Below are 24,352 nucleotides of genomic sequence, written 5' to 3' on the forward strand. Positions count from 1 at the left end.
TTGACCTAGTGCTGTCTGTGTGGGGATTTAGTTAAGTTGACTGTTGCTCAGCAGTGTGGATTTTTTCATACCCCTGAGCAATATAGCTGGATCAGTGTAACTTTCTGGTGTAGACCAGCCCTGACTGGACGTAAAATGCTATCAAGTGTACAAAATAAACAGTATTCTCTAAAATTTCAGTTATGTTAATTTTGGGTGTTTGTAATAGGTAAAGAAACTTTCAGGCAGATGTGTGGGTGTCTAAAAGTTGATTTATTTTTAAACTTTTTTTAGTCATTTTTTAAAATCATTTTTATCCTTTAAGAATTATTTTTCCCCTTCTTTTGGAGGGAGCATATGTTATGTATCTCTCTCTAGCAAAAAGCAGCTAAATGACATTGATGGTATAGTGGCACAATAGTGTGAATAGCACTGCATTAGAGGTAGCTTTTGTGTTTTATTTTGGGACGTCAACAAAGTCTGTTAGATACGGCACTGGACTGGAAGGTGGGATGGGTTATAGATCTAGCTCTGACGTTGACTCTGTGGCTGTGGCAAGATACCTGTTGCTTCCATTTCCTAATGTGTAAAATGGGAATAATGTTTCCTACCTTTTGTAAAGCACTTTGGGCTACAAGTGTAAAAAGCACTGTATAAAAGCTAAGTATAATTTTTTGCCATGTAAACTAAAATATTTCAGCTTTTCAGTATCCTTTCTATAGCATGGTACCTTTTATACACTGTCATAAAAATCTTGTTTTACAGGATTGCCAGTCGCTGCATGGTGACATTCCTCAGAAACAAAGGGAGATAACATTGAAAGGTTTTAGAAATGGTGTGTTTAAAGTTCTGGTTGCAACTAATGTAGCTGCCCGTGGTTTAGATATCCCTGAAGTTGACCTGGTTGTACAAAGTTCACCACCGAAGGTAGGAGATGGGTATGTTGTGTGTCTTTTGTAATTAATTAATTAATATATATATATATATATATATATATATATATACACATACAGAGAGAGAGAGTAGTCCTCCATTTGTTTTCATGTGATAAAGTAGCACTGAATTGTGGTATTCACCACACACAGTTGTTGTTAATTTTGTTGCAAGGAAGCTTTATAGTAACCAGAGGTCGTCTCCTGATCAGAATACTACTTATGATGCATCAGTTGTACAGTCCATGGTAGCTTTAGCAGTGTTTCTTTTTAAAATACCTTCTGATGAGCTCTGGCAAGGCTCTAGCTCTGCTTGATATATTAATTGTCGAGCCAAGTTGACTAAAATCCTGCTCTCCAAAGCAGTGTATAGTGGTAAATTTGAAAAGAATTTGGAGAGGCAGTAGAATGGAATGGCTAGAAAGGGCAACATAATTGGGTGGGAAGAAGAGCTCGGTGGACAGAGAGAGAACTCTGAATGAAGTTAAGGGAATACAGACACGACCTAGTTTTATTCAACTTAGCTGGGGACATGCTGACTTCTCATCCTGTACACTGTGGTAAGCGTGATATGTGTGTTATTTATCTATATGTGGAGATGCGCAAGAGCAAATTGAAACCTTTGCTTGAATTCCCTATGATGATAGAAGCATAGTGGCATGTAGTTGGCCCAGGCTTGTAACTTAAGCTCTGAGCAATATTTAACCTAGGTTTATGGGGATCTTTTTTACCTAGTTTGACTTTAAAATTTTATTTTATTTTTATTATTTTTATTTTTCAAATACATTAGTGTTAGGGGATGTATTGTAATAAATTGTAATTGCTTCCATGTACCTTTGTGTATACACAAATTACAAAAGTAATAAAGGTATTTATCTTAAAGGATGTGGAGTCGTATATTCATCGTTCTGGGCGCACAGGGCGAGCTGGACGGACTGGGATGTGTATCTGTTTTTATCAGCGAAAGGAAGAAAGTCAGCTGAGATATGTGGAACAAAAAGCAGTACAGTATCTCTTTAGTCATGTACACTTTATGTATGTAGTGTGTTAGGATAGCTCATAAAATCCTGCAATCCATACACTATTTGATGATCAGATTGTTATGAAGCATACTGTGAGCTCTACTCTCTAACTGAAGTATAGCTGGTTTCCTTTTTTTTCCTCTTACTGGGTAATCGCTTTGCCCCCGCATGTGTAATTAGTATATGCTGTTCCACATGGTATCTTTCTTTTTGATGATAAACATTTAAATGTTATGCTTTTGTTTCAAGTTTCACAAGACTCTGAGCACTTAGTTTATGTCTACATTGCAAAAAACTTGTGTTCTTAATTCAGATTATCTGGCCTGAATTAGCTAACTTGAGTTTAAATTGCAGTGAAAACACAACAACTTGGCTTTTAATTGAGGTAGCAGCTTGGGCTCAAGACAATATGAGAGCATGGGGTTGAACACAAGCTGCCAACCGAAGTTAAATGCCAACCTGTTGTGTCTTCACTGAAATTTAAACCCAGGTTTGGCTAACCTGAGTTAGCTTATATAAGTTAAGAACTGACTTTTTTTTTCTTCAGTGCAAACATATCTAACTGCGTTAAGAGTGAAACTCCTTGACATAATGGCTGTGTAATAGCATATATTTCATTAAAATAAATTTTAAGTTTGACTTATTTTAATTTACAATTTTGTTTAGAACTTCAGTTTTTGTTCATGAGGAATCTTTTCATGAGGATTTCAAAATAGACAAAGCGAGTAGTTAGAGATGAAATAGATTCATAGATACTAAGGTCAGAAGGGACCACTCTGATCATCTAGTCCGACCTCCTGCACAGCGCAGGCCACAGAATGTCACCCACCCACTTCTATGAAAAACCTCACCCATGTCTGAGCTATTGAAGTCCTCAAATCATGGTTCAAAACTTCAAGGAGCAGAGAAGCCTCCCTCCAGTCAACCATGCCCCATGCTACAGAGGAAGGCAAAAAAACCTCCAGGGCCTCTCCAATCTGCCCTGGAGGAAAACTCCCTCCCGACCCCAAACATGGCAATCGGCCAAACCCTGAGCACATGGGCAAGATTCACCAGCCAGATACCCAGGAAAGAGTTTTCTATAGTAAATCAGATCCCATCCATCTAATATCCCATCTCAGGGGATTTGGCCTATTTACCCTGAATATTTAAAGATCAATTACTTACCAAAATCCCATTATCCCATCATACCATCTCCTCCATAAACTTATCGAGTAGAATCTTAAAACCAGATAGATCTTTTGCCCCCACTGCTTCCCTTGGAAGGTTATTCCAAAACTTCACTCCTCTGATGGTTAAAAACCTTCGTCTGATTTCAAGTCTAAACTTCCTGGTGGCCAGTTTATACCCATTTGTTCTTGTGTCCACATTGGTGCTGAGCTTAAATAATTCCTCTCCCTCTCCTGTATTTATCCCTCTGATATATTTATAGAGAGCAATCATATCTCCCCTCAACCTTCTTTTAGTTAGGCTAAACAAGCCCAGCTCCTTAAGTCTCCTTTCATAAGACAAGTTTTCCATTCCTCGGATCATCCTAGTAGCCCTTCTCTGTACCTGCTCCAGTTTGAATTCATCCTTTTTAAACATGGGAGACCAGAACTGCACACAGTATTCTAGGTGAGGTCTCACCAGTGCCTTGTATAACGGTACTAAAACCTCCTTATCCCTACTGGAAATGCCTCTCCTGATGCATCCCAAAACCGCATTAGCTTTTTTCACAGCCATATCACATTGGCAGCTCATAGTCATCCTATGATCAAGCAATACTCCAAGGTCCTTCTCCTCTTCCGTTACTTCTAATTGATGCGTCCCCAACTTATAACTAAAATTCTTGTTATTAATCCCTAAATGCATAACCTTACACTTCTCACTATTAAATTTCATCTTATTACTATTACTCCAGTTTACAAGGTCATCCAGATCATCCTGTATAATATCCCGATCCTTCTCCGAATTGGCAATACCTCCCAGCTTTGTATCATCTGCAAACTTTATTAGCACACTCCCACTTTTTGTGCCAAGGTCAATAACAAAAAGATTAAATAAGATTGGTCCCAAAACCGATCCCTGAGGAACTCCACTGGTAACCTCCCTCCAACCTGACAGTTCGCCTTTCAGTAGGACCCGTTGCAGTCTCCCCTTTAACCAATTCCTTATCCACCTTCTGATGTTCATATTGATCCCCATCTTCTCCAATTTAACTAATAATTCCCCATGTGGCACGGTATCAAATGCCTTACTGAAATCTAGGTAAATTAGATCCACTGCATTTCCTTTATCTAAAAAATCTGTTACTTTTTCAAAAAAGGAGATTAGGTTGGTTTGGCACGATCTACCTTTTGTAAAACCATGTTGTATTTTGTCCCATTTACCATTGACTTCAATGTCCTTAACTAATTTCTCCTTCAAAATTTTTTCCAGGACCTTGCATACTACAGATGTCAAACGAACTGGCCTGTAGTTACCCGGATCACTTTTTTTTCCTTTCTTAAAAATAGGAACTATATTAGCAATTCTCCAATCATTCGGTACTACTCCTGAGTTTACAGATTCATTAAAAATTCTTGCTAATGGGCTTGCAATTTCAGGTGCCAATTCCTTTAATATTCTTGGATGAAGATTATCTGGGCCCCCCGATTTAGTCCCATTAAGCTGTTTCAGTTTCGCTTCTACCTCTGATATGGTAATATCTACCTCTATATCCTCCTTCCCATTTGTCATGCTATCATTATCCCCAAGATCCTCTTTAGCCTTATTAAAGACTGAGGCAAAGTATTTGTTTAGATATTGGGCCATGCCTAGATTATCTTTAACCTCCGCTCCGTCCTCAGTGTTAAGCGGCCCCACTTCTTCCTTCTTAGTTTTCTTCTTATTTATATGGCTATAGAACCTTTTACTATTGGCTTTAATTCCCTTTGCAAGGTCCAAATCAAAAATAGGTGATTTTTGTTATCAAAATCAGTCTTTACTGACTGGTGAAGAAGTTTATATTTGTATGCCAGTGCAAGAAACAGTTGGCATTGCTTTTAGTTCTTGCATGCTGGCAATGTGAGGTGACTACCTTCCTTAAACAGCTAACAGAACCTGTGATATGTAGCTAAGACTGAAACTTTTTTTAAAATAAAGCTAGAATATGGTAGTAGTTACTCTATTTGCCCTTTTAAAAATAAAAACCCAACTCTTGAATGCCATTTTTCCTTTAACCATGTTTAAGTAAAGAGAACATTTGATTAAATCACCCTAATAGTGATGGACTTGAGAATTTTTGTATATCAGTGCCACTTGATGAAATGATGTTCAAGGGAGGGTACCTGCTCAGTATAGATTTAACAGAAACACATTTTCAAAAGCTTCCAGTGGAAATAGTTTCCTTTTTTTCAAGCAACATAATTTCCCATAGTCATGTTAACCTAACATTACAGCATCCTTGAAAATGAGTGAAATAGATTAAGCTGACTGGGAAAAATAATGAAATAGACTAGCCAATTTTCATGAGTAAGCTGAGTGAAATGGGGGAAAAAAGCTGTAGAAATAAATATTTTTCACTAAAATACTCATTTGGGCAATCTAAATTGTTACTAGTACAGTAGGACATCCTGTCTCTCTAAATATTAATTTTAACCCAACAGTGTCCCCTTAATGAGGTTCTAAGCATGTTTTAGTCCAAGGAATTCACATAGGAAACTTAAGGGCAGGCTAACCTCCGTGTCAGAGTGCTCTATAGAAAATGTGCACAATATATAGTTTTTTCAGCTTTCGGAAAATGAAATTTAAGGATAAATGCTTATTGAACTGAATACCAGCATTAGTTGAATATAATACAGTTCTGAACAGTCTGTAAACTTTCTACTCTTCCATTTTCTCTTAATTGCAGGGAATTACGTTTAAGCGTGTAGGTGTTCCTACTGCAACAGATATAATAAAGGCTTCCAGCAAAGATGCCATCAGGTATGTTCAGTGACCCATGAGGTTGTCATGCCATCATTCTCATTTATAACAACTCTTTGGATTGTCTCTTGCCATACATTTGTCTCAGATGACCATGAAATAAATTGTTTGTTTAAGTTTGGGTCTCTTGCAGTTTCTCGTCTATTCCGACAGCTCCACTGTCTAAATTTGCCTTTTGCCAAGTAATGTTTTTGCTTTTAAATACTTAGGTGTTTGGATTCTGTTCCTCAAACTGCCATTGACTATTTCAAAGAGTCAGCTCAGTGGCTAATAGAGGAAAAGGGGGCAGTGGAAGCTATGGCTGCAGCACTAGCCCATATTTCTGGGGCTACTTCCATTGAACAGCGTTCCTTGCTCAACTCAGATGTGGTAAGAATATTTTAGTTTTTTTCGAAATCTTGGATTTCAAATATCGGAATGTGAGCATGTTTGGTATAATTTACGTGTCTCTCAATTTACATGGAGCTACAGTCTAACTAAAAGAAATCTAATTTCATTTGGTGGTTATAGACAAGCTTGTTCTCCCATAGTAAGACTGACTTGTGACACTAGCATGAACTGTTTGTAATTCTCCATTCATAGAATAGAAATAGCTGATTAGTACATATAGAGGAAGTTTGGGGACCTTTGTCAGTAGAGACTGTAATCTCCGCTAAGGAAGATAGAATGCTGAACACTCATGTGTATAAGCTTTGTTCCAACCATTATTTAATGGTAACTATCTGAACCAATTACAATCCCTTTTTTAATATTTTATTATGGAAAATACTTTGGTGAGAACTCTGAATCTAGATATCTTAGATCTTCTGGATTCTTGTCATTGTCCTGGTTTTGAACGTGGTTATAGCATTGAAATTTCAGTGGCGGTGTTTCTCCTAGCCATGGGTAAAGATCTGGTGTCTGCTGACTTATTAGATATTTTAATTGAGGTGTAGACTTGATTGCAGACACAGGGCTGCCATGAGGTGGCTTCATTCTTTCTTCATAGATCCCAGCATAGTTTTCTGTAACTTCTGCTGCAGAGGTCCCATCTTGCTACCTTCCTGTTTGTTGGAGTTAAAGGGTCATGGAAGGGGGCTTGGATGTAAGTGTTTTGAGCACACCTGTGCTCTTTCTCACTCTGTCATCTAACTCGGGGTGCAGTTAGTGGGTTTTTTTTATATAGTAGTGATTTAGGGCCTGGATGAAAGTGAATCTCAATCCAGAGAAAACTGAGGTAATCAGAGGTTGGGGGAAGTAACCAGGGGTTATGGTGCAGATTATATTGACCCCTCTGAGTGACTGGAAAAACAAGTTCACTATGAGGGTCGTCTTACACTTCCAGCTGCTATTACATGAGCCTACAGTAGCAGTGGCTGGGACCATCTGGGTCTAATCGGGAGGTTGATGCTTTTACTTGGATGCACATCTTACTACTGATGAGACTGCAGCACTGTGCTTTGTAGGGCTCACCTTAAACAACTCAAACTAAGGCTGTCTGTACTACAGACTTCTGCTGACATAGCTGTGTTGGTCAGGGGTGTGTATAGGTGTGATCCCTGACTGACATAGCTGTGCCAGCAGAAATCCCTAGTGTAAATGCAGCAATACTTGCAAAGCAGGACTTTTACCAGAAAAGCTATGGTACAAAACACAAGTTTGCCAGTATAGCTGTGTCTACATTAGGAGTGCTTTATTGGTATAGCAGTAAAATAAAACGCAGCTATTAAAAACCTAGCCTTAAACTGGGGTAAAAGACAGCTACACACTTAAGTGAGTATCTTGCTGTGAGCACATAGTTCTAATGCTCTGGAATCTGCATTGGCTGACTCTTAGTTTCCAGTTGGAATTTCAAATATTGGTTGTGACCCTAAAGCCCTAAATAACTTGTCTGCCTACTTGAGAACCATCTCTTTCTCTCTATGCCGTACTACCACAATTGCCACCTGAGTGAGCTATCCTGGCATTTGAGTCAGCTCCTGGTAGCTGCTGACTGTCCCTTGACTTGGGAGTTCACCTGCCTTTTTGGCCCAAAATAGCACACACTACTTTATCTTTTGGGACATGTTACAAAACTCACTTGAGTGGACATTTGAGGCTTGCTTGATTCAAGTGTGGAATTATTTGGGGAAATTAAGGCTTTGTGAGAAGGGGATGTTTATTGGGCTTGTATTGACTCAGTTAAGGTGTGGATCATCTTCTGCTATTTTAATTGGACTGTGTATTTAATTCTGTCAGGGGTGCCTTGAGAGTTGCTCATTGAGATTTATTTTTATTTCAATATAAAACATACAAAAGATATTACTATTGCAGGTTTTTTATGCATAATTTTTCACTTTCCTTACATTCAGAATCCTCTCTTCTGCTTCTGGCAATGCAAACTTTACAGAAGTGATAGTGATGCTGGAAGTGTTACATATGTATTGATGTACCAAAATGTCATGTCTATCCACTATCTGTTAATGTCTTAAAATTTACATATTTGCCATCTAATAACCTTTTATAAATTCTCACTATGCAGACTCATTAGATGCATGCTGATCAGTATTCGGGGAATGTTGTTTGTTTTTACTGTGAGCATGTTCCGCCTTTTATCCTTCAGGGATTTGTAACAATGACATTGCAATGCTCGGAAGAGATAAACAACATAAGCTATGCCTGGCGAGGGCTAAGAGAACAGCTGGGTGATGAAATTGATAGGAAAGTGAACAGAATGTGTTTTCTCAAGGGAAAAATGGTAAGATGCAACAATCAATCTTTATAGTCTTGCTTGCTATATTCTTAAGCTTGTAGATGTGTCGTTTTTAAAAGGCAGGAGAGACTTATCACCTCTACAGTTCGAGGTCTGATTGTCAAGTTACCCTTTCTCTGCCTGAGGAGGGGCTGGACATAGTAATCTTTGAGCTAATGATGCAGCAGTTTATGGTCAGTGAGGTCACTACAATGGCACAAGATATTCTGTTGAACTGAAATGTTGAGGGAGGGGCTTAATTTAATTTGTAATGTAAATATCCAAACAGGTAAACCACTAAAGGTAGTGGACACTGGCATAGGTGCCAACTCCATGGGTGCTTCAGGGCTGGAGCACCCATGAAAAAAATTAGTGGGTGCTTAGCATGCACCAGTAGCTAAGCTCTCCCCCTCCCTCCCCAGTGCCTTCTGCCCACTGGCGGCTCCGCTGATCAAGTCCTTCCTCCCAGCGCCTTTGTTACGCCATGGAGTATGCAGGGCATGAAGGAGGTGCAGGGAGGGAGGTGGAGGAGCAGGGATGGGGTGCGCTTAAGGGAAGAGGTGGGGTAGGGCAGGGCCTTGGGGGGAGGGGTGGGGGCTTGGAGGAAGGGGTGGAGTGGGGGTGGGCTTGGGCAGAGGAGATCCCTGGGATCGAGAACCCCCCAGGTATTGAAGGGACACTGTCAATTTTGATATCACGCTTCTGTCATTCTTTTATTAAAAGTAACACCTAAAATTGAAAGACTAGAGGAACTTTTTTTTAATCTCTTCAGGTTTACTTTGTGTGCTTGACAACACTGAAGAGCAAGTAGGCATTTTTACCATTTCACCTTTATAAACAATTTGGGGACCTATGCTCTAGTTCTTTGTCTTTGTAAAGTGTGAATTTTTGTGATGTTGCCTTCACTGATTTTTTTTTTCTTTTAATACCATTGTTGGTCTGTGAATTGACTAAAAGTTATTTTATGTACAATGTGGGGCAACATACACAAACTTCCTTCTATAACTTGTGACCTGCTGTATTAGGATCCTTTCTTCCCTCACTGAAATAAACATTTTCATGAAGTTTACATTCTACATTTGAATATTTAAATCCACAGTAAACTTATACATCTATCTGCTTAGATCAAACTTCTTTGTCGAAAAGAATTGACAATCTGAGCCACATGAGATAGTGGACAACATTTTAGGAAAGGAAGAATAATATTGGTGAGAAGTAAGAAAATATGTTTGGAAAGAAGTGGCTCTGCAGGAAAGAGAAAATGTTACCTAGGGAAGAATTGGTGAAGTACATGATGAAAAAGCACATGTGCTGAACTGCTTAATGCCTGTGAAATAGTTTGATATCTGGGATGAAAGGCACTATAGGTGTGTAAAACATTGTGCTGCTCCACGTCAGTTTTTTTTTCCAAAGGTAAAATTGCTTTAGCTCCCAAATATTCAACAAGTTAAACTTGACTTCAGAAAGTGAAAATTCACAGATCCTTTTAATTAAACTGTCTCTATTCCCTAAAGGTTGTGTGCTTTAACAAGTATTTCAGTGTTACCCAAAACTATGGATTACAAGGTCTCGATTTTCTGGAATCCATTTTAAACTTTTTTTTTTTTAGGGGGTGTGTTTTGATATTCCTGCAGTGAATCTTAAACAAATACAGGTATTCTCTTAATTTCAGTAATTGATTTATGGTACGGGTTTCCCAGCCTTTTCATAGTGTGGACCATCTTGTGGATCCCCTCTCCTCCCCATCACTGCTGGCAGACTGAACTCCATAGCCAGAACCAGTTCTCCCCATTACATCAAAAGCAATTCCCTGTCATAAATTCATTTTGCCCCAAATCAAAATGGATATCCTCCACAAATGATTTCTAAATCCAGTTTTCCTTTTGTCAGAATCGGTTCTCATCACCTCAACTTATATTAATTTCCTTCCCATTTCTACTTATTGCCCCACAATGTTTTTCACAAACTAAAATGGAATTCTCTGTCCTTCCAGATCAGCTTCTTAGTCAATTTTTCCGAATTGCAACTCAGGTTTTTCTTGCTCTTCTCCAAAAACAAATCCCTGACAATCCAATCTACTGTAATTATTGCTTCTTTGGGGGCCTGGTCTTCCATTTTTTCAGGGTTCCTACTCCAGCCATTTCTTGCCCCATGCAGAGGTCCCCCAATCTTCCTACCTTCATTCAGGATTGTGCCCCTAGTGCTTTCCTACTCCCAACCCCAGCAAGGGCTCAGACTAGAATCCTAAAGTGGTGGCAGGTCCTGGTCCAGAGGTGGGTCTTGGAAGAGCCACCAACACCCCTGGTTCCCTTTTTAGCTTCACTCCTGTTTCAGGAGAGAGGGAAGAGATGTCACCTCTACTTTTGATGCTGCTCTATAATACCTTACTGGCAGCTTCCACTTCATGTTGAGGCATCCTTTCCTGGCTGGATCTGCACTAAAAGCAATAGAACTATCTCGGTTTCTCTGGTGTCTGACTAGTAGTGGTCCAGAGTCCTCAAAATGGGAACCTCTGCTTTGCAGGACCCCAAGGGTTCCTTGATGGCATGTGCGTGTATTATTTATTTCATGTGTACATTTAAGTGGCTGTCTTTATGTACACTTTTCATTTTTATATAAGACTCTTACATGTATAAAGTTCAAATACATATTTAACTTTGTTTTTACCAGGGAAAATGGCAGGATTCAAAACACTGGCATCTGACTGTGGCAACTCAATTACCCGAGTTAGCAGAAACCCAGCGAGAAGGAGGCAGAGGCTTCTATGACTCCAGGAATGGGAGGCGAAGTGGCAGCTTTAATAGAAACAGATTCAGAAATAGAGGCCAGAAACGAAGTTTTGACTGAGCATTTGATCACTAGCTCTAACAATAAAATTTGCAGAAATGAGACTAAAATATTTTTATCCACATTAAAAAAAGTCATGTTCATTCTATGTTTGTGCCACTAGCAAAATCTGTCATTCAAAATGTGTTTTTTCCAGTATTGCTAGGGATGGCTGTATACAGGACCAATTCAGAGAACAACAATTCAGTTTATAAAAAATTATGCCTTATCTTCCCCACAGCTACGACTAAAGAATATTCATCAGCCTCCTCCACAGCGCCTTGTTCCAGGATGTGTCTTTTGCAATCAGAAATCTGGCTTGGGTTTACTACACAGTATATATCAAAATCTCCATTTGAATTGGTCTCCAGTGGTGACTGAAACCTGTCCACTTTCCAAAATAATTAAATTATTATTTCTACATGGTCATTTATACATAGTAAAGTGATTGATTGTTGGATAAATGATGTATGTTGCCTCAGCTGGAGAGTGAGTGGGGTATAACCTTGATTCAGTTCCTGTACGCTGCGCTATGATAGAATGCAATCATGTAACTAAATACTATTTTTTTCCACAGGGCCCCTGCCTCATTCAGTATACAAAACTGTTGCTCCACTGGACATGAATCAGGGCTATGTAGTGAGTGAAGCTGTTGTCTGTAGGCCTCTTACCTCATTTATGGCAGAAGTCAAAATATACATAGTAAATTAAGCAAGGGATTGCAGGAAAAGAGGATAGTTTCATGATTGAGGCAGTTGAATGCTGCACTAGCTAACTGTATTTTATTCTCTCTGCTATAGAATTCATCTATGATGGGCAGGTCATTTACATTTTCACAGTTGGTTACTGATTGTGTTCCTTGTGTTCTGGGTTTTGATGAGAGGCGTGGGGCCAGATTTGAAGAAGTGCTGAGAGCTCACAGCTGTAACTAAAGTCAATTAGTGTTGTAAAAGTGCTAAGAACTATGAAAAAAAAAAAAAATCAGACCCTGCCATCTTAAGTTAGCCACCCAAACTTAGTGGGCACTTGATAATTTTGGCCTTATTCTCTACCTCAGTTTCCCATCTGTAAAATGGTGGTAAATACCAATCACCTGCTTTCACAGATGTGAAGAACAAATTAATTGTTTGTGAAGTACTTTGATACTATGCAAAAAGAAAAGGAGTACTTGTGGCACCTTAGAGACTAACAAATTTATTAGAGCATAAGCTTTCGTGAGCTACAGCTCACTTCATCGGATGCATTTGGTGGAAAAAACAGAGGAGAGATTTATATACATCTCTCCTCTGTTTTTTCCACCAAATGCATCCGATGAAGTGAGCTGTAGCTCACGAAATATAAATCTCTCCTCTGTTTTTTCCACCAAATGCATCCGATGAAGTGAGCTGTAGCTCACGAAAGCTTATGCTCTAATAAATTTGTTAGTCTCTAAGGTGCCACAAGTACTCCTTTTCTTTTTGCGAAGGTGTGTGTATATAAATCTCTCCTCTGTTTTTTCCACCAAATGCATCTGATGAAGTGAGCTGTAGCTCACGAAAGCTTATGCTCTAATAAATTTTAGTCTCTAAGGTGCCACAAGTACTCCTTTTCTTTTTGCGAATACAGACTAACACGGCTGCTACTCTGAAACCTTTGATACTATGATATGAGCACTATAGAAATGCCCATGAAGAAAGGAATAATTTTTGAGTTATTGCATATGCCTAGTTAACTGTAGGTGTGTATGTACCAGTGCATGAACAGTGGAGAACTTCTATCCCTAGTCATAGCCCTAAGGTAGCCTCTGTGGTAGCCACCTTGACCCTCATCTCATTTCCCTCACAGCTAGTGAGTAGGGTTTTGAACAGAATAGTTTCTGCCCTGTCATCCTGACCATATTACCCTCTTCCTTAAATCTCTCCTAGCTTCCACTTCTCACATCAAATACAAGTGTCTGGTCCATACCTTTAAGGCCCTTTCTAACTCAGTCCAGCCCTTCTTTTCTACTTGTCTGCTCTGTCAATAATGCTGTTCTCCAATGGTTACTTGTCTGGTTCTTCCAAATGACTTCCTTTTACTTGGAACACCCTTTCTGAACTTGCAAGTAAACCCCAGACCCTCTTCTTCAAATGCTTCTTCAAGATCCAGTTCTCTGGTGATGCTTATGGGAAACTGCCAAATGCTAATAGCTAAGTAGATGAGTTTTGCCTGATGTTATCTACCATGTATTTTTATAATTAAAAAAAAAAAAAGTAAATGCACCAACTTGGAACCATGTATCTGCACCTATAACTGGCTTATATCAACGTACATTCTTGTTAATTTTCCTCCCTCTCCGTCCCTTCTTATTGTTTGTTATAGCCATTTGTAGCTAGTCTGAGGCCTGGTCTACGCTACGAGTTTGTCGAATTTAGCAGCATTAAATCAAATTAACCCTGCACCTCCACAAAACAAAGCCATTTTTGTCAACATAAAGGGCTCTTAAAATCGATTTCTGTACTCCTCCCCAACAAGGGGATTAGTGCTGAAATCGACATCACCGTTTCGAATTGGGGTTAGTGTGGATGCAATTCGATGGCATTGGCCTCCGGGATCTATCCCACATTGCACCATTTTGACCACTTTGGATAGCACTCTGAACTCGGATGCGCTGGCCAGGTGAACAGGAAAAGCCCCGGGAACTTTTGAATCTCATTCCCTGTTTGGCCAGGCGAGCTCATCAGCACAGGTAACCATGCAGTCCCAGAATCGAAAAAGAGCTCCAGCATGGACCGAACAGGAGGTACTGGATCTGATCGCTGTATGGGGAGAGGAATCTGCTATCAGAACTATGTTCCAAAGGATGAAATGCCAAAACTTTTCAAAAAAAATCTCCAAGGCCATGATGAACAGAGGCTACAGCAGGGATGCAACACGGTGCCGCTTGAAACTTAAGGAGCTCAGACAAGCGTACCAGAAAACCAAAGAATCAAACGGATGCTCTGGGACAGAGCCTCAGACATGCCGCTTCTATGCTGAGCTGCATGCAATTCTAGGGGGGGCTGCCACCACTACCCGACCCCTGTCCGTGGACTCCGATGATGGGGCACTCTCCACCATGCCTGAGGATTTTGTGGATGGGGGAGAGGAGGACGAGGATGAGCTTGAGGAGAGCACACAGCACACCATTCTCCCCAACAGCCAGGATCTTTTTATCACCCTGACTGAAATACCCTCCCAACCCAACCAAGCCGGAGAAGGACCTTTGGTGAGTGTACCTTTTTTTAAATACAATACGTGTTTTAAAAGCAAGTGTTTTTTCATGATTAAGTAGCCCAGAGGACTTGGGATGCATTCATGGCCAGTACAGCTACTGGAAAAGTCTGTTAACGTGTCTGGGGATGGAGTGGAAATCCTCCAGGGAAATCTCCATGAAGCTCTCCTGGAGGTACTCTAAAAGCCTTTGCAGAAGGTTTCTGGGGAGAGCAGCCTATGGTCCCGGTGTTTGCTGGCATTCAAATAATATCCATTCTTTATCTCTCTGTATTATCCTCAGGAGAGAGATATTGTTCATGGTAACCTGGTTGAAATAGGAGAATTAATTAAGGGGACATTCAGAGGTGGCTGTTCCTACTAGGCTATTTGTGGCTAAAAAGAAATCCTCCCCGCAGTTAGCCACGCGGTGGGGGGGCGGGGGGCACTGGCACTGAGCTGTTCACGTTTGGCTAGCAGGGACCTTCCCTGATACCAGCCATGCGGTAGGGGGAGGGGTAAAGCGATCCTCCCAGAGAATTCGATGGGGGGAGGAGGTTAGTTTGGTTTCTGCTGCTGCACATTAACATGAAAACCACAGCACTAAATGGCCAACTCAATCAGTTTTGCTTGGTGTGGGAAGGGAGGGTGCTGCTGTTATGAAGGTTGCAGAAGCTGAAAGACTATGGCTTACCATGGACACCTGCAAGCCAAATTCTGTTGCCTGGCACTACGTGTGTGATCTCCAACACCAAAGCCGCAGGCACTCAATATAGAAGATGCAAAATGCGACCTTGTACCAATATCACATGTGCTATGTAATATGAATAGTGTTGTTCACTGTGAAAGAGTATAATCATTGTTCTGTAAAATGTATCTTTTTAAATACTTCACTCCCTTTTTTTCTTCCCACAGCTGCAAATGTTTCAAGCCTCCCTCCTCCGTCCCAAAGGCGCTCTCAGATAAGGCAGCGAAAAAAACGCACGCGCGATGAAATGTTCTCTGAGCTCATGCAGTCATCCGGCACTGACAGAGCTCAGCAGAATGTGCGGAGGGACACAGGAGCACAGTACAGGAAAGCGGCCAGTGAAAGTGAGGACAGGAGGGATAATTGAGATGAGAAGTGGTGGCAGGGGGATCAGAGGAGGCAGGATGCAATGCTGAGGCTACTGCGGGATTAAACGGACATGCTTCGGCATCTGGTGGAGGTTCAGAAATGGCAGCAGGATCACAGACTGCTGCTGCAGCTCCTGTTTAACCGACCTCCCTCCTCCCCAGACACCCAAGAAGGCCGGGGGGGGGGAGGCTCCGGGCACCCAAGCACTCCACCCCATGGACAGTTGACAGCCCAAGCAACAGAAGACTGTCATTAAAGAAGTTTTGAAGTGGCCTTTTCCTTCTCTCCTTCCCTCCTCCCACACCCCACCCGGGCTACCTTGTGAGTTATCTCCCTATTTTTATAATCAAATAATAAAGAATACATGTTTTTTTTTTTAAATGATAGTGACTTTATTTCCTTTGCAAGCAAGCTGTGATAGAAGGGGGGAAGGCTTGCAGGGAATTAGTCAATCAAGGAGAAACAAACACAAGTGTCACATGGTACCCTGGCCAGTCAAGAAACTGGTTTTCAAAGCTGCTCTGCTGTGCTCTTCTAATCGCCCTGGTGTCTCGCTGCATGTATTCAGCAGCCAAGCGATTTGCCTCAACCTCCCACTCCACCATAAATGTCTCCCCCTTACTCTCACAGAGATCGTGGAACACACAGCAAGCAGCAATAACAATGGGAATATTGGTTTCACTGAGGTCTGAGCTAGTCAGTAAACTGTGCCAGCAACCCTTTAAACGTCCAAATGCACACTACCACCATTCTGCACTTACTCAGCCTATAGTTGAACAGCTCCTTACTACTGTCCAGGGTGCCTGTGTACGGCTTCATGAGCCAGGGCATTAAGGGGTAGGCTGGGTCCCCAAGGATTACTACAGGCATTTCAACATCCCCAACGGTTATTTTCTGGTCTGGGAAGTAAATCCCTTCCTGCAGCCATTTAAACCGACCAGAGTTCCTGAAGACGCGAGTGTCATGAACTTTTCCCAGCCATCCCACGTTGATGTTGGTGAAACGTCCCTTGTGATTCACCAGTGCTTGCAGCCCCATTGAAAAGTACCCCTTGGGGTTTATGTACTGGCTACCCTGGTGGTCCAGTCCCAAGATAGGGATATGCTTTCCGTCTATAGCCGCACCACAGTTAGGGAATCCTATTGGAGCAAAGCCATCTACTATGACCTGCTCATTTCCCAGAGTCGCTACCTTTGATAGCAGCAGCTCAATGATTGTGTTGGCTTCTTGCATCACAGCAACCACACAGTAGATTTTCCCACTCCAAATTGATTCCTGACTGACCGGTAGCTGTCTGGTGTTGCAAGCTTCCACAGGGCTATTGCCACTCGCTTCTCAACTGTGAGGGCTGCTCTCATCTTGGTATTCTTGCGCTTCAGGGCAGGGGAAAGCAAGTCACAAAGTTCCATGAAAGTGCCTGTGAAAGTTTTGGAGCTGCTGGGAATCATCCCAGACCTGCAACGCTATGCGGTCCCACCAGTCTGTGCTTGTTTCCCAGGTCCAGAATTGGTGTTCCATGGCTTGAGCCTGCCCCATTGACAACATGATCTCCAAATTGCCGGGGACCGCGGTTTTAGAAAAATATGTGGCCATGTCCTCATCAGTCTGGTCACCGTGCTGCTGTCGCCTGCTCGCCTGGCTTTTCAGGTTCTGGTTCTGCATAAACGGCACGATAATGCGTGAGGTGCTTATAATGGTCATAACTGCTGCAGTGAGCTGAACGGGTTCCATGCTTGCCATGCTATGGCGTCTGCTCGGGCAATCCAGGGAAAAGGGCATGAAATGATTCTGCTGTTGCTTTCACGGAGGGAGTGTTGACTGACGCCATTTACCCGTAACCACCTGCGACAAATTTTTGGCCCCATCAGGCATTGGGAGCTCAGCCCAGAATTCCAATGGGCAGCAGGGACTATGGGAATGTGGGATAGCTACTCACAGTGCACCGCTCAGGATGTCGACGCTTTCCACGGTACTGTGGACGCACACTGCCGAATTAATGTGCTTAGTGTAGACGTGTGAACTCAACTTTATACAATCTGTTCCCAAAAATCGACTTCTGTAAAATCGGAGCAATTTCGTAGCGTAGACAAGGCCTTAGAGTATAAGACAGCCTTGAAGAATTTACCAACTATCTGTACAGCAACTGGGACAGTAATGCTCAGTCCTGATTGGTGCTTCCTATGTACTACTGTAATACTTACATTGAGAGAGGGTTTTAGTTGGGGGGTGGGGGAGACTTTGTCTACTACTTTACAGCAATGATTGTTAATCTCTGGATCAAGCCCTGCTATGGAGGTTGATGCCCTGGGAATACAGTAAAAAGGGAGTAATGCTAGGGGACATCAAGCATCAAAACTCTATAGCTGAACCACTTCTCATCCTTTCCTCTGTCCCTCACATCCAGCCCTATTCCTCCCCCCCTCCCCCCACACACACACTCTAGGTCCAGGGGAGGGAGTTGCCATCACAGCCTGGTGTGGGCAGGAATGCATGGACCATGTGCCCCTGCCCCATCCATGGCATAGGCTTCCTACCCAGTGTGCCACAGCACTGTGCCAGGCTGCTGAGGGCTCATTTCTGCATCAGAGCCTCTGGATGCTACTGTCAGTGCCAAGGACCAGCCTCTTCACAGCTGGCTTTATGCACTCCACAATGGCACCATGGACAGCCTCATTCCCGGCCCCTGCCTCCCTCACCCTTGCTTATTTGGCTTCCCACCTGTCCCCAGTGCTGAGAGGAGCTGCCCCAGGTTGTGGCAGGAAGAGCAGGGCCTAGCCATGCTCCCTCCCAGCAGGAGCCCATACCTCTCACACTGCTCCTCTCCCTAGCCCTTGGCTTATGGCTTCCTGTGATTCAGAGAGGAGCAGCAGTGGGTGCCAGTAGGGGTGCCAAATTGGCAATTAGAGTGGGATCTGGGTCCCAGTCTTGTGATATAGTTCCTGTGGTGTGGTCATATCACTTTGATGTAAAGCAAGCATTGGTGAGTGGGCCAGACTTGATTGGTGTTGTGACCTGACACAGAGGGTCACAATGCTACTGAAATTTAGCCTAGCTACCCCTCTGGCATTATGGTGGGGCAAGTGGGCCAAGTTTCAGTGGTGGTGCAACCTTTTGTGCTAAGTGCTGGTATACCAAGGATTTTAGGTGCAAGAGCAATGTTCTTGACTGATCTGACATTATCGCACTCTTGCTGGGGACCAAACACAAATAATGGCACATTCTCTTAGATCTAACTTATGTCTACTTATTATGACTTACCTCTCCCACTGGCTACTGTCCTCTTCAGAGGGCAGAGTTAAGTGTTTGTCATGATGGTGGGGGAGGGTACCATAACATTGTATTGCCTGTTTCTCAACAGGTTAGTTTAGCGCCTCTCTGCGTTTTGGAGTGGCACACGGCACCACTGGGAAGCCTTAATTTAATGAAGTTTTGGAGCATTTAATTTTATAGAACCAGATGCGTTTGGTGTCTGGCAAAGGGATTCATTTTATACATGCACCATGCGTAGCACAGTACAGCTCCACTTTTCTTGATAGAGTGCAGCTGCACTAAAAATAATGAAAAGAAAGATGGTTTTGTTTAGCATAGCATTTGACAAAGGCTCAGTGCTATGAAGGTATTTAGGCTCCTAATGGCCACTGAAATCAGTGAAAGTTAGGAGCCCTAATGCCTTTGTGGATCTAGGCTTCACACCGTAGCATTCTGCTTCCCTCAACCCTTTCCTGAATTCTAGCATAGAGCAACACTGAAGGGTGTGAAGGAGATGGGGTCCTAACTAGAGAGGGGGAGTAAGCCTTTCTCTGGCCAGTAAGGGTATATCTACATAGCAATGTAAACCTGGGTCTGAGCCCGGGCTCAAGCCTAACTCGCTCCCTCCCCTCCCCTCATGTTCTCATTGCAATTTGTGCTTATTTAGGGCTTGGACTCAGGGTCTGAGCCAGTGCTGAGATGCCAAATCTTAATGGGTTCCGCCTCACCCCACGAGGCGGTTGTTGCCCACCCCCGCCCCCTGGGACTCCTACCCCATCCAACCCCCCATGTTCCTTGACGCCCCCCCCGGACCCCTGCCCCATCCACCCCTCTCCCCTGACTGCCCCTAGAACCAGGCAGGAGGGTCTCGTGGGCCACCGTAGTGGGTGCCCACCCCACCCCTAAGAGCCAGAGGCACCTGCCGGGGGGCATGGTGGGGAGTCCCGGCTGTGCTTACCGGGCAGCTCCCAGGAAGCATCGGGCAGGTCCCTCTGGCTCCTAGGGGCGGGGGAGCAGGGGGAGCGACTGGTCCCCCACTGATCACATCAAAGTGGCGCTTTAGGCGCTGACTCCCTGGGTGCTCCAGGGCTGGAGCACCCACGGAGAAAATTGGTGGGTGCAGAGCACCCACCGGCAGCTCCCCGCCCAGCGCCGCGCCCGGCCCCAGCTCACCTCTGCCTCCTCCCCTGAACGCGCCGCCCTGCTCTGCTTCTCCGCCCCCGCCCCAGCTGCCTGCGAATCAGCTGGTCGGCGGGAAGCCCGGGAGGGCTGAGAAGCAGGCTGTGGCTTCCAGCTCAGGCCGAGGGTGGCGGAGGGTGAGCTGGGGCGGGGAGCGGTTCCCCTGCGCGCGCGCCGCACGCACACACTCCCCGCCCGGGTTACTTGCTGCGGCCCCCCCCGCCCCAGCTCACCTCCACCTCCCTGGGCCTGAGTGGGAAGCCGCCGCTTGCTTCTCAACCCGCCCGGCTTCCCGCGCGAACAGCTGATTCGCGGGAAGCCTGGGGTGGGGACCGCGCGTTCAGGGGAGGAGGCGGAGGTGAGGTGAGCTGGGGCTGGGGAGCTGCCAACGGGTGCTCTGCACCCACCAAATTTTCCCCTTCGGTGCTCCAGGGCTGGAGCACCTGTGGAGTCAGCGCCTAAGGCGCCACTTTGGGCCGGTTAAATTTAGAAGCCCTTTTAGAACCGGTTGTCCCTCCTGGAACAACTGGTTCTAAAAGGCTTCTAAATTTAACAACCGGTTCTAGCGAACTGCTGCAAACCGGCTCCAGCTCATCACTGGTCTGAGCCCATGTTAAGCTGGGACTTAGAGTCCAAGCCCTATTGCTTTCCTGTGTACATACAGCCACAGCTTGATACGGTTCCTAGAAGTCTTCCGGATGTATCCTACAGTTCCTTGGAGCAACTGTCTTAGTCCTCTATGCTGACAATCTGCAATGCGCTCTATTGTAGACGGAAGCCACACCTCCCTTTTGAGGTCTGCATTAACTCATTGTCTTCTGAACTCTGATTTGGAAGCACACTATAAGAGAGCCTTTAGGGGTTTCAATGGAGACTGATTTGATAAAGCCTTTTAAAAAATGAGCTGCTTCCTGGTCACATGAGCACAGCACATATTGGTGAATCTGTGCTTCATGATGACCCCGTGAGGCAGGATAATGTCCTGCTGGCCCCTGAATCCAGCTTGAGGATTGATTGCAGCCAGCAGCAGGCTCCCAGCCAGGGTCATGAAGTGATTTTCTTAATGAAACCAGTCCCAGAGCAGCAACAGAATCTCAGTTCCAACGTGAAAAAGCTGTTGGATTCCTCCCCCCCCCCGCCCCCGGAAGAACCTGCTGTGAACCTGCTGGAGACAGAAGCTGCCCCAGAGCCCAGTAAAGTGTATGATTCAAATTAAAAGATTATTACAATAACAGGAGGGATTTCTACTTTTAAGAAGTCATTAAAAAACACTAAGCCCCAGCTATCAGTTGTTGGCCAGTAATGGCAGATTGTATCACAGCATCCAGGCATACTGCCTCCCACCAAGTGGAGTTCAAAATGGTGAATTGGAATTTCAAACTTCCATACACAGCAGTAAAGGTTATTTTAACTGTTAAGTCACAGAGGTTTGCTATGGTCATTTTTGTTTTCCTTTGCATATTTGGAAATGTGCCACTCCGCAATCACTCTTCCTGGGTCTATACAGCTGCCTGTGAACAGTGAACTAAGTGTGTGTGTTTGGGAAAGAGTATTCTGTTTCCAAATTTAGTCCATTTCAGTTAGAGGTAATCCATGCAGGGGTGGATTAAAGCTGCAGCTTTCCGAGAGTTTTCCATGCAGTAGTATCAGGGTAAGCCATGTGTGCTCTAACAGAGCATCATGTTATTCCATCATGGATTAGGACCCAATCCTGACTGCTGATAGCTGCAAATTTTCCCTGAAGCAGGAACTCCAGATGGTTTGTCACATTGTGGAGAAGAATGTATTTTCTAGGCCCCACATGTATAGCTGATTATTCCACTCCACTCATGAATGTGCTGTTCAGTCACTATTCATTTGAATACTTCAGCGGCATACATTGCAAGTTTCCCTCCAGCAGCTTGAAATAACATCTCTCTGGGCTACTACGGCACCACAAGACCTGTCATGTCTTCCAAAATATGAAAGGACAGAAAACATTTTGCTGCATGGGTCTTATACAAACCCCCACCCACTCACATGGCAATTAGGATATTTTTATGAAGCAGAGTAAAGGTTTTAATTTTAAATTTACCATTGCCTCTGCACTTCTGTAACTACTATTAACAAGGCTGTGTCCACCAGAGAAAGTGTGAGGACTGAAGCATCCCCTTCAGAATATGTGCAGGTTCACTTTAGAACTGTTGTATTTTATTTACTTGACATTCTAGTTATTAATTTTGTGCTCCTCCACAGAGCTACTTTAAACAGTAACTCCTTTTCTTGTCCTATTTCAGGACCCTCGACCTATACTGCCTGCGTTCTTCAGAAACTCCATCCCTGGGCCAACACCCTCATAGACCATTCCAAAAGGACACGTTTCCATGAAGAACTCATGGTTGATGTTCTTGTAAGGCAGACCAGCTATTCAAGAACCAGAAGAAGAGGGATGAAAGACTGGAAAAACAGAATGGTCACAGGCAGGTAGAGAGGCTGAAGCCCAGTTGGAGGTGAGTGTTTCAGTGAGGGAGCTGGCACTTCCACAGTAGTAAGATAAGGGAGGAATATAGACCCCAACAGAGAGAACTGTTCCAGCAACTCTTGTCTGTAATGGCTGCAAGAGCACCGGCTGCTGTGGTCTCTCACCATGGCATAATGCCCCAGCAACATATCCTTAGCCAAGCAGTAGTTTGCACAACTCCATGCAGTGGTGCGGGAGCGGGATGCATTCAGGACTGGGTAAGGCAACTAACCCCTGTGCAGTTTTCTCTCTGGTGGAAATCTCCCTCTCCCCCACCACAAAGTGAGGGCTAAAACTGTAAAGAAGGGAAAGGAGAACTTAGGGGCCAGGAGACATGCAGTGATAGGGGGATTGTGTTGAGTATTAACTATTTCCTGCCCTTTTTAGGGGGCGTGGGGTGGGGTTGATTTTGTAATGGCAGTTGGCCTGCCCAAGACAGTGTGAGTGGTTTACTGTTTACATATCTGTTAACAAATAAAGAATATGCTTTATGTTTTCAAGGAAGTTTATTGCTATCAGTGCATCACATCATACAATCAGGATTTGAGATGAAGGTAAAAACATGTTATGGAGCAATTAAGCATGATAAAACAAACAGTATTCCTCTATTTGCTACCCCCCCAACATATTTATTTTTCATCATGTTGATCAAGCATGACTATCAAGACTATCCCCCTCAAAAATGAGCCAGTTTTCCCACCCAGCACATTTGTGCAGGTGCTATTTCCTCTCTTCCATTGGGCCATATAAGTCCATAATGTGAGCACACAAAGCATCCCTTACGTTTGCTGCCCGGGTGCAATCAGCTTCTGCTGTGATAGCTGCACTTTCTGGCTGAGGGTATCGATCTGTGTTCTCCTGCTGTCAGAGGTCCATTCAGGGGAAAATGGCTCACCTCTGGCTTCACAAAGGTTGTGAAGAGCACAGCAAGCCACAGTAATGCGGACAGCATTGATGACACTGACATCCAAAGGGGTTTGTAACACTCCAACGTGATTTTTAATCTGCCAAAAGCGCATCAACAAGCATTCTACACCTGCTTAGAGTGTAATTAAACCTTTTTTTGCCAGGGTCTTTGATATCAGGGTATGGTTTCATTAGCCAAGGCAAAAGAGGATATGCAGGGCTACCCAGAATAACACTGGGGACTGCAACACCATTTATGTCAATGTCATGGGTGGCGAATAGTGTCCTAGCCTGTCCATGGATATAGACTCCAGAGTGGTGAAAAACTATGGCATTGTGAATTTTTCCTGTACAGCCTACACTGACATTCATAAATCTGCCTCTGTGATCCACTAGTGCCTGCATAACAATGGATAGTAGTACCCTTTGCGATCTAAGTACTCATGTGCTCCTTGTGGAGGGCAAGCTATGGGACATGACTCCCATCAATGGGCCCCGGCGCAGTTAGGAAACCCCATTCGCTCAAATCCAGCAATTACCTTAGGAATATCTTTAATGCCCGCCACCTCGGGGTAAACCACACGCCGGATTGCCTCAGTTACCTCTGCCACCACTTTACCCACAGTTGACTTTCCAATCCCAAACTGGTTGGCAACAGACCTGTTAGCAGTCTGGAGTAGCCAGCTTCCACACAGTTATAGCACCCGCTTCTGACTGGCAAGGGTGACCTCATGTGTGTCTCTTTATGCTGGAGGATGGGGGTAAGCTGCTCAC

At 43.7% G+C, this 24,352-nt stretch overlaps 1 protein-coding gene and 1 long non-coding RNA gene across 5 annotated transcripts in view; both read left to right on the forward strand.

The window, feature by feature from the left end:
• Positions 1-11,846, forward strand: part of LOC119858739 (nucleolar RNA helicase 2-like) — a 31,928-nt gene extending 20,082 nt beyond the window's left edge. For 2 of the 4 annotated variants that reach the window (XM_038410043.2, XM_043519337.1), the window contains 7 exons: positions 745-906; positions 1,795-1,914; positions 5,808-5,881; positions 6,091-6,250; positions 8,463-8,597; positions 10,201-10,245; positions 11,262-11,846. In XM_038410043.2, coding sequence (XP_038265971.1) covers positions 745-906; positions 1,795-1,914; positions 5,808-5,881; positions 6,091-6,250; positions 8,463-8,597; positions 10,201-10,245; positions 11,262-11,438 — 873 coding nt within the window. In that variant the 3' untranslated portion in view covers positions 11,439-11,846. Of the gene's footprint in view, positions 1-744; positions 907-1,794; positions 1,915-5,807; positions 5,882-6,090; positions 6,251-8,462; positions 8,598-9,363; positions 9,399-10,200; positions 10,246-11,261 lie in introns of all 4 variants that reach the window. The other 2 variants (XM_038410045.2, XM_038410044.2) reach the window with 2 other exon arrangements.
• A 3,767-nt stretch (positions 11,847-15,613) lies between these two features.
• LOC122461125 lies at positions 15,614-23,167 on the forward strand. The gene is made up of 3 exons (XR_006282873.1): positions 15,614-16,065; positions 17,243-17,391; positions 22,449-23,167. It is a non-coding gene; the product is annotated as an uncharacterized LOC122461125 (long non-coding RNA).
• Positions 23,168-24,352: the final 1,185 nt, after the last annotated feature.

This window comes from Dermochelys coriacea, chromosome 7 (genome assembly GCF_009764565.3).
Source record: "Dermochelys coriacea isolate rDerCor1 chromosome 7, rDerCor1.pri.v4, whole genome shotgun sequence".
Taxonomy (NCBI): Eukaryota; Metazoa; Chordata; order Testudines; family Dermochelyidae; genus Dermochelys; species Dermochelys coriacea.